The sequence below is a fragment of the Parambassis ranga genome, chromosome 15 (assembly GCF_900634625.1).
Source record: "Parambassis ranga chromosome 15, fParRan2.1, whole genome shotgun sequence".
In the NCBI taxonomy this organism is placed as follows: domain Eukaryota; kingdom Metazoa; phylum Chordata; class Actinopteri; family Ambassidae; genus Parambassis; species Parambassis ranga.
Window position 1 is genome coordinate 7,153,419 of NC_041035.1, and position 9,395 is coordinate 7,162,813.

Here is a 9,395-nt window from a genome sequence, read left to right on the forward strand (position 1 = left end):
ATATAAGGGTTTATGATAAAAATGAAATCTAAGTTTGTTGTAACACGATAAATGAGCAAAGGAGCGGGCAGTTTAAATCAAACTACACAAACACACACTTAAAGTAGAATAATACTTCAATAGACAATAAATGTGTGAGTTCACATACAATATATACTTAAACTAAATGTCTGTGGCTTCACTGCAGCATACAGGGGAAGTTGCCTGTATCATCTGGGACCCTTTATAATTCAGGGCAAAAATAAATTGTGGATTAAATGTCCAGTGTGAATATGTGCAGGGGTCACAGGTCATTGTCATTTTTGGGAACTACATCCTTTGGGTGCCAGCTTGCAGGGGAACATGAGGACCTTGGCCTGCATGAAAGACAGGCTGGGCAGTGCAGCAATCAGCCTGCAGGCCTCTGCACTCAGCTCATCTTCATCCTGCAAAGGTTTCCTTCGGAGAACAAACAATACACACATCAAGTCATCATTTGTTGCTTAACTATGTTATTACTGTAACACTGTATAAAACTCACTGTATATCACCACATGAGGGCAGCAGACCTGACTGGAATACTTGTCTTCTTCGCAGTGGACATCAGGAGACTCAGAGTGTCCTCCAGTCGCCTGCTGCTGTTAGGGCTGGTTTCCAGTTTGCTGATGGTCAACTCGTACAGCTCACGGTCGACTCCTTCACATCAGAGGGACACACTTTCAGTAGGATGTATGCACACAAACTGCTCAGTTCTGTATTTTCACGTGCTGACCTGGGGGAGGACTGATGCTTCGGATGCTGCTGGTGCTGGAACTGCCCTCCTCCTCCTCAGGACCAAAATAATCCAGGTTCAGAGCTGAGCAACCTGTGCTAGCAGAAGGGAGAGAGAAGAGATGCAGGGGGTTGATTTCAATGTTTTTTTCCCTTTTACTGAGGCAGTACGACACAGAAAGTGAAGTGCAGATCCTTCACACAAGCTAATACTCAGCATGGATTCATAATTACAAGCACCTTCAGCAGGAAAAGCACAGCTGTAATTGGTGACTGTAATGATGGCTTTAGGATACTGTATGTCATGCAGCTGGTGTTTGTGTTATGAATTGGTAAAAACAAGAAAAAAAGTTACTTGCATCTGTAATTTAACTGAAAACTCTCAAAAACTATGCTTGCTAAGTTTGGAGTTATGAACTTTTGTTGTATTTCTGTTTTGTGTTATTAATAATAAATAAATCTAGGAGGTCTACCAGAATGTGGTGGCAACAGGAGAGGGCGCTCCTTTTTTGTAGCGTGATGAAGTATAGGCGACAACATTGAGCGTCGCAATGTTGCAAAAACAGACAGAAAATCCAAACACACACAGAGCGAAGTGAAAAAGCAGGAGGACGTAAAGAGAAGAGAGGCCAAACCAAGCGGGAAGGATCAACGGATTTATTTCAGTGTTTACAAGGATTTCCTAATAGTCCCTTTATTGCAGTGCATCAATTCTCAATTTGAGCAGTAAATCTGAATAAATCAATACAAAGGATAATTTCACCATTTGGAAAAAAAAGAAAACCTTTTAGAAAATGAGTGCTAGCAAAAGGCACAACTCATTATGAAGGACTGACAGCCTTTACAGAAACACTGCTGATTGGTCAGGAAACACTGAAAGAGTAGATTTCAGGTGTCAGTTCTCAAAATGAGCCGAATCAAACACTCAGACAGGATGAGCACACTCAAATACATACAGGATGAAGTGTGAAGAAAAGCAAACGAGAATCACAACAGTTGTTCGCTGTCACACTTTTCTTCCTCTTTTAATTAAAAATTTCTATCAACCCTCAAAATGTAAAAAAATCAAATAAAGGAGTATGGCTGACTATAAATGATCATTTTTACATGTATGAATTACACAGTTTAGTATATTAATGGGGGACTGGATATTTTGACGAGCTTAGGTATTACAGTCAGTCAGCTTCAGAGAGCACACTGCCCCCTGCTGTGCATACCTCATAGTTACAATACTGTTTATGATCATCACTGAATATTCCCCCTGTTCCTGCTTGTAGATGTGATTATATCAACAATTTAATGAACACGTTAGGAAGTTTATCACCTGCTCAGCCCAATAGATATACGCGTGTATATCTGTTAGCCTCATCAACAACAAGCATGCTACAAAAGCAATTAAATACTTCTTTTGAAATCTGGCAATTATTTAAATTATTTAGATTGCAAGAAATTAACACATTAGATATACCTGTGTTAGCCTTCCACAGCTAATGGGGCAGCAAAAGACCTCTTATCTGTGAGATTATCTGTACATACTGAAGTTCTGATTTGCCTTGAATGCTTCTTTACATCATACAAATATAAGCCAGGTATAAATTGATATATTTATCAATTATATTTAAGCAATTCTTCAATAATTTGATCCTTTTTGGAATGTTACCAGTTTCAGGATTAAAACTCCTCCTAAAACTGTACAAATAGTGCTCCAACCAACACTTTAACTAATTAAATAAAATTACATTTTTGGGTGATGGTCTTCCTGATATTCAATGGTTAGCAGCTTGTTAGTAGCTGGTAACAGGGGTTATGAATCTCAATACTGCAATGTGATTCAATTCTGAAGCTACTGAAGCACAAACCGCTGAAAATCTTCATGTTCATTGTTATAGCAGTGACGCCTTGCTATGATAATGAGCACTAAGCCTGTGGGGCTTCATAGCTGCAGATTTCAAAACTACTGATGGCCTCATAAACTCCCTGTGGGTTTAATGGTGTGCCTAATCAAGTGGGTAATATAGACATGCAGTGGGCGAAAGACAGACTTCAACCACCACAGCTGCCACTAATAAATGCACCATGTGTCATAGTTAATGAATTGACTGGTAAAATTTCAGTGATTAATGAAGAAGTGGAGCCTTACTTCCTCATTTTTTATGTAGTTTAACATGAGGCAGCACAGTAACAGTAATCACATCTTGTTTTCAGTTATCTTCTTCACCCACATCAGCTCTTACCACTAAAGATAGACATCCAAAACTCTCTTCATCACACATGGCACTGATAAATACTGAGATAAACTCTCTAAAAAGGTGACAGCAGGTTAAGGTGTGGCAAAGGAAGGAAGAGGGAGGACTGCGCAGTGTTTCCCCCGTAATTAATTTCAACTCAATCAGTTTTTGTAAAGAAAGAAAGAAATAAATAAAAAAATCAAATCAATCAAATCAATATTGTGGTCAACCAGCATTGCAGGGAGTGTAGAGGAAACACAGCATGAAATGCAGCAGCACATGCCCTGCAGGACATGAGGAACTCAGACTGAACTCTCAAAACGTTTTAGCCTATTAACAGAAGCTGTCTAGGTGACTGGCTGGTAGTCTACTTCCGACCCCAGAAATGAGGGGTTCGGCGAGGGGGCGTACCGTCCTGAGAGCTGCTAAGGCCACGGCTGCTCCAGTCCAGCTGGCTGGAAGAGAGTTCATCCTGTAGAGAAAGAAGTAGTATTTGATCTTGAATGTATTCACACTGCACTGGTTTTAGAATTACTCACATCAGATTAAGATTACCTGCTGTGAATGTGTTGAAGGGGCTGGTGTGTCTCTGGGCCCTGCGGGTGCTGTGACCACTGTGAGTCCTGAAGAACAGACAGCTGGTACTGAATCTTTGGTGGGCTCAAGCATTCCCTGAGGAAAACAGAATTGAAAAAAAAAACACATAATAAGGATTCTCTACAGAGCCCAAATAAAAGTGACAAAATGACAAACATTTCTGTACCACTGAAGCTGTCATTGTTAAAAGTTTTTTATGGTATTTTATTTTATTTCCTACATTCAACTCACCAGGCTGGATGCAAAAGCAGGAACAGTCACTGGCTGCTTCCTTGTGCCAATAAACACCTTTCAGGAGACATAATGTGAAAACAGAATTATATATTTTGCAGCTAAAACAATAAGTTGTAAAACCCCTCAAGCTAGAAGTTTCAGCATTTATTTTTATCTTGAGAGTTGAGTGTAATAGTATAATGGTCTGTTACCACTGTATAGGAAACTTACAATGTTCCTTGTGTCCACACCAAGGCACCTGAGCAGAGTCCTGTTAGTGTGAGAACCCCCCCACTGAAACTGGAGGCCGACTGCACTGTGGATGTCCTGGAGGGGCAACAGGATTTCCTGCTGAATCCTGAGAGATGGCGAGAAAATTCAGAAGCAGAATACTACCAGGGCAGACTGATGCTACCGGCAGCATGTTTAGTAAAACTTCAATATTCAGGGGGTTGTCCTCACCACTGAGCACTGCTGAGCTCTGGCTGTGCCTCCTCACCATCAGGGGGTTGTTGTCGGGCTTGGAACACAGCACCCAGGCTACAGGGCTCCTCCTCTCCGTCCACAGCATGTACCGTCATCTCTGGGAAAGTGGCCTGCAGGAGCTGCTGGACCTGGCAAGACAGTGAAGCCTGAAGTATGACATTAAATGTAAAGCGATGACCATGTGATTGATAATTAGGTTTCTCAACATTCTATCAACAGTATGAGCAGGATATGTCCTACCTGACTAGTGTTCCTCTGTGTACTTCCATACTCTCCTTCCTCGTCAGGCTCCTCCTCAGCCTCCCCATCAGGCTGCAGGCTGCTAACTGGCTCGCTCAACTTTGGCCAAGTTCTTCCTTCCACCTGATCCTTGAACTCCGCCCACAACCCATCTCCATCCTCTTGTGTGGGCGCTGAGCAGAAATCTGCAAAGCTGTCACTGGGTGGGAGGTTGCCCAGACACCGCACAGCTGCATCAGCTGTTTGGGCTTGTTCTTGTTCCCTATGGTGCTCAGGATTGCTGTCAGTGAAGTCTGCAAACTGATCTTCTGTACTTGTTCCAGAGTGGGGTTGTTTGGAGGTAGCAAAAGTATCCTGAGTCACATGTTGGATGCAATGATGAAAACCCATCTCTGACTCAGAGTCAGAATGCCTGTAGATGTTTTCCAGCTCTTCGCCTTCATCATCAGTCCGGTCCCAGTCAGTCTGATCGTCCTGAGATGCCAGTGATGAAACGATTGGTTCCAAATCTGCAGAAACACCCTCAAATGACAAATCATCACAGAGGGATGCCAGGTCATCTGTAGCACTCTCACACAAACTGAATGTGTGAGGGTTGCTCTTTTCTCCATCCTCCTGAGTGTCAGATCTCTGTCCAGTATTAAAACTACCTCTCATTTCCCTCTGAGTGTCCCCAGGCTCACAGAGCTCCTCCTCGACAGATGAAAAAGCTGCTGCAGCTTCCTGAGGCTGATGGTGGCCCTGAGAGGGTCCTCTCTCCCAGTGTTTGACATTCTCTTTTGCCTTATGTGCACAATGAGATCTGGGCTCTGACTCCATAATGATTTCCTGTCCTGATTCGCAGATTTGGTCGGTCAAGCTGTTGTCTGTTCTTCCGACTCTGCCATTGCGCTGTTCTGCATTGTCCATGGGAGAGAAGCCACAGCACCAGGGGTGAGCCGTCTGCTCTGTAAATACAGTGAAATCAGCAAACCCTGTTTCCTCTTTGGGAGAATAGGCACCAACTACAGACGCTCCAGAGTTATGGTCTCTTCCACCGTATCCATTTGTGAGGTGCAAAGAAGGCTCAGCATTATAATCATGTATGTCTACGTTCACAGTGGAAGTAGGTTGGGATTGTTCAACTGGGTGGTTAAAACTGCAGCTGGGTTGATGAGTGGATGGTTTTATAAAACTGGACGGTGGCTCAGTAGCATCAGCGAAGCCAAGTGATGAGCAGGACATCCCAACTGTGAAGTCCCCAAACTCTTCCTCCTCCGATTCTACCTCTCCATCACCATTATCGTCAAGGGGAGGAGGGGAGTAGGAGTGCAGCGGCATAACATCTGGCTCCATGAGTTCTCCTAGCCCCAAAGCCTAACGCCACTGTCAAAAACATGAAAAGACAGGGAATAAGCAAGTCAGTGTGTAAATGACAGTAAGAGATGAACCTTTTTTGACTTTTAAAGGTCGAGAAGATGGTTGTTTTTGCTTTAAGATTTAGAATGAGCTGTTTATTGTAGGTTTGATTAACATATATTTAATTCACTAGACCCAGATTTAGCTTGAAGTCCAACAACCAGCACAAAAAGCGTTCACTTAGCTCTGGAATATGACCCTTTATCACTTTGAATTGATTGTAACAAAATATTAACCCCCCTGCAGCAAGGAAGTTAGTTTCTGTTTTGATGCTGTGACATAAGGGGCATAAGTGCTCATATATAGCTTTCTGTATAATGTGTTAAATCCATGGAAATTGAACACAAAAACAGCGTTCAATCTGGAAAATGTGTTTTTAAAGTAATTTCGTTATACTGAAAATGAGATGCTCTGTTCTGTTTCTGATCCTGAAGTGGAAAAAAGTGGACAGGACTGGCCTCAGTCAGTAAACAGATACTTGAAACATTATCCGCAGCTTTGTGCTACTTAGATGGAACAGTTCAAACCCGGAGTCTTAGCGGCCACTTCGGGATCATGGATTAGCGTCTGTTTAAATTCTAAACACACAAGAAGAACCTCACTGTTGATCCCTTACAGGGTAAATAAAGGTTTGTTTTGTAGTGGGTAAAACAGCCGCGCACGTCCTGCCATTTTCTCTCCATCCTGGACGGACAGGTGTCATGCAATGATATGATAACGGCTGCATGTAAAGTCCTGTAAACACACACTGCTACCTAAATAACACACACACACACACACCACAGAGGTGATACAAACCTAGCTATTTACGGATAATTAAATAGGTCCCGGTGAGCTAAAGCTCCAATACTATCTTATTACCACCGAAGCAACTGATTAGCTGACATTACCGAAAGCTAGCTACTGTAACCGCAGCCTAATGCTAGCTATCTATATAAAGCACCAAAACACCGACATGCTAATTAAATGCAGCTAACCGCTGGCTAACAGCATCAACTGTATTACTTACAGTCATTCACTTCGCTCGTCTGTCAGCGCAGCAGCCTCCATCATCTCTCCACCTCGTTCTCCATGGGCATTCACTGAAGCGTGTAAAAAGTGAAGACGTCTCACTATGTTCTGTTTCCAGGTGCTGTGTGGCAGAGCTAATGTTCCGCTTCCTCACATATACATGGCGCATTGTTACTCAATCAAATAAAATAGGAACATATAGTAATTATTTCCACAGTAAAGTAGTTAATGTTATTAAAATAAAATCGTATAGTAATAAGACGTAATTTTAATCTTCTTCTGAAGAGATCCTCAGGATGTTTTAAAGGGTAGAGAAGGAATACCTCTTTACAATAGACGATCTTTGTTTATGTCCAAGGTGTGTGAGCAGAACATCACCTCCTACTGGAGAGGTTTTATACTGCACCTGTCCTCTGTTGTGGGTGTATTGTTGCCAATAGTTTCAAATAAGGAACCAAAACACAACTTCTCTTCTCAAAAACAAACTTGGACCCAACAGTACTGGATTGTTGATGTTGTTGGTAACAACACAAATGAATGCCAGGAATCTGTTTTTGTCGAGCTCTACTGTTCATTATCAACTTTTTGAGTACACCTGTAAACATACTGCTTTAAAATACGTTTATTCAATGAAAAAACATTCACATTAAAAATTCAAAAGATTAATATTATTAATCTATTAAAATATCAAATAATGAACACTGAGAAACACATTGGCAGTCTGATCAGGCAATTTGACACAAACTAGTGACAGTAAACTGACTATCTACCACATAATTATAATAATATAATTTGCAAAACATGTTTTTTCTCCTCTAAATGAGGAGGCACTTTACAGTATGGTGTGGATTTATACACTACATGAGAAAAAAACACATAAAACCCATTCATATTTTAAAATGTCTGTCCCTATATATAACAACACAAACTATATGTATTGTCCATGAACATGTCTGTATCTATAGGTGCATAAATTTCCATATGTGTCCAGCTCTCTATGGTCATCCTTCTGTTTTCTGTTAGGACACAAGTGTAAGCGTGTGCTTTCTGTCTCAGGTATTTTGGGTTTTAATCTATAAATATGAGTCTCTGACCCAGAATCTTCCGGTTGATCTCAGCCAAGGCCACAGAAAACACAAAGGCCTTCTCCTCAGACAGGCTGGCATACATATCCACTTCATTCTCCTGTTTCTCCCTCTCCTCTTCCTGTTTCTTCAGGCCCACTGTCTTCGGCCTGCCCCGCCCCCTCCTGGTGGGATCTGATTGGCTGTTGGTACGGTGTCTCTTCCTTGTCTCCATATCATTGGTTAAAGAGCAGTCAATCTTCTCTCTGCGGATGCGCTCGGTCCTCCTCCTCTTTGAGTCCAGCCTGTCCGCTATGGCTGGAGAGGAGCGCTCACTTAACGTGGCGTTCAGCAGCTTCCTGCTGATAAACACAAAACCACACGGGCAGGACTTACACGCTACGGGGATCTGCTGGTCACAGTCGGGACAAGATTTAGTCGCCATTTTGACCTTCTTTGGTTTATTTGCCGACATCGTTAATTTCCTCGGTGGTTACAACTTCTGTCTGCAATTCATTGACGACTGAACTGATTTTAATCAACTTGCACTAAGCCAGGTAGTCCAGAAACACAAACCTATGGCGGCTGTCGGCTCCAGCAAACGTTAAAATTGACTTACAGACCTTTAGATGAAGAAATAAAGTCCAGAGGAACGAAAAACCGTACAGTAACTAGGGGAGAGACAACAATATGAGTTAATACCTCGAGCTGAACTTTAAACCGCGCGACCTCATTAGCGCCCCGTGCTGCAGTGGATGAGTCTGTGCGTTTTAGCGTCTACATGCGTCCACAGAAAAAAGTAGTCCCAAATATAAACAATAATTCGTTAATTATGTTTTTGTACAATTTTATTTTTTTAAATAATATAATAGTTTTTTTTACCTCAACATTTATTATATTTCTATTATTATTTGATCTTTTTTTGGCTTGGTATACTCCTGAATATGTTGTCAAAGTTATCAAATATGATTTAATCATACATACAAGAAATATGCCAAAACCTAGTTTGACATGTGAGATCATAAAACCAAAGACCTTTTTACAGATAAGAGTCTTTGTGACAGGAGCAGCCTGTTACTCCATTCTTCTTCTTTGTTTACATAAAGCAGCAGCAGAGCGGGCTGATGAAGGAGGCCCAGCAGATGGCAGTTCATTCTGTTTCATTATAAAGTTGTTTCACACAGTTGGACGGAGCAGACTCCAGTGATGCTGTGAGCAACAACTCTTCAGCTTTCACGTGCTGGACTTGCTGATCTTATTTACAAGATTTTGCATCTTGCAAGCCAATTTACACATTTAGATCCTATGTTGCAGGGCTCTGGCAGTGCTCCTCCTGCTTCTCCTTGCACAAAGAAGGAGGTAGCGGTCCTGCTGCTGGGTTGTTGCCCTCCTACGGCCCCCTCCACGT

At 42.0% G+C, this 9,395-nt stretch overlaps 1 protein-coding gene and 1 pseudogene across 1 annotated transcript; both read right to left on the minus strand.

Annotated features, from left to right (window-relative positions):
• Nucleotides 1-296: 296 nt before the first annotated feature.
• LOC114447638 (aftiphilin-like) lies at nucleotides 297-7,074 on the minus strand. The gene is made up of 10 exons (XM_028424026.1): nucleotides 6,922-7,074; nucleotides 4,515-5,879; nucleotides 4,251-4,402; nucleotides 4,020-4,146; nucleotides 3,807-3,863; nucleotides 3,534-3,650; nucleotides 3,390-3,450; nucleotides 752-844; nucleotides 549-675; nucleotides 297-438 (listed from the first exon to the last, which is right to left on the minus strand). The coding sequence occupies exons 2-10, from the start codon at nucleotides 5,847-5,849 to the stop codon at nucleotides 297-299; spliced, it is 2,211 nt and encodes a 736-aa protein (XP_028279827.1). The 5' UTR covers nucleotides 5,850-5,879; nucleotides 6,922-7,074.
• Nucleotides 7,075-7,585: 511 nt separating this feature from the next.
• On the minus strand, nucleotides 7,586-8,696 carry LOC114447393 (UPF0547 protein C16orf87 homolog pseudogene; annotated as a pseudogene).
• Between the last annotated feature and the right edge of the window lie 699 nt (nucleotides 8,697-9,395).

Coding starts and splice junctions, on each gene's coding strand:
- LOC114447638 (XM_028424026.1), bottom strand. CDS start 5,849: ATGGAGCCAGATGTTATGCCGCTGCACTCCTACTCCCCTCCTCCCCTT. Junction 4,147..4,250: donor GAGCTCAGCAGTGCTCAGTG/GTGAGGACAACC, acceptor GCCATCTCTCAG/GATTCAGCAGGAAATCCTGT. Junction 3,451..3,533: donor CTTCAACACATTCACAGCAG/GTAATCTTAATC, acceptor CTTTCTCTACAG/GATGAACTCTCTTCCAGCCA.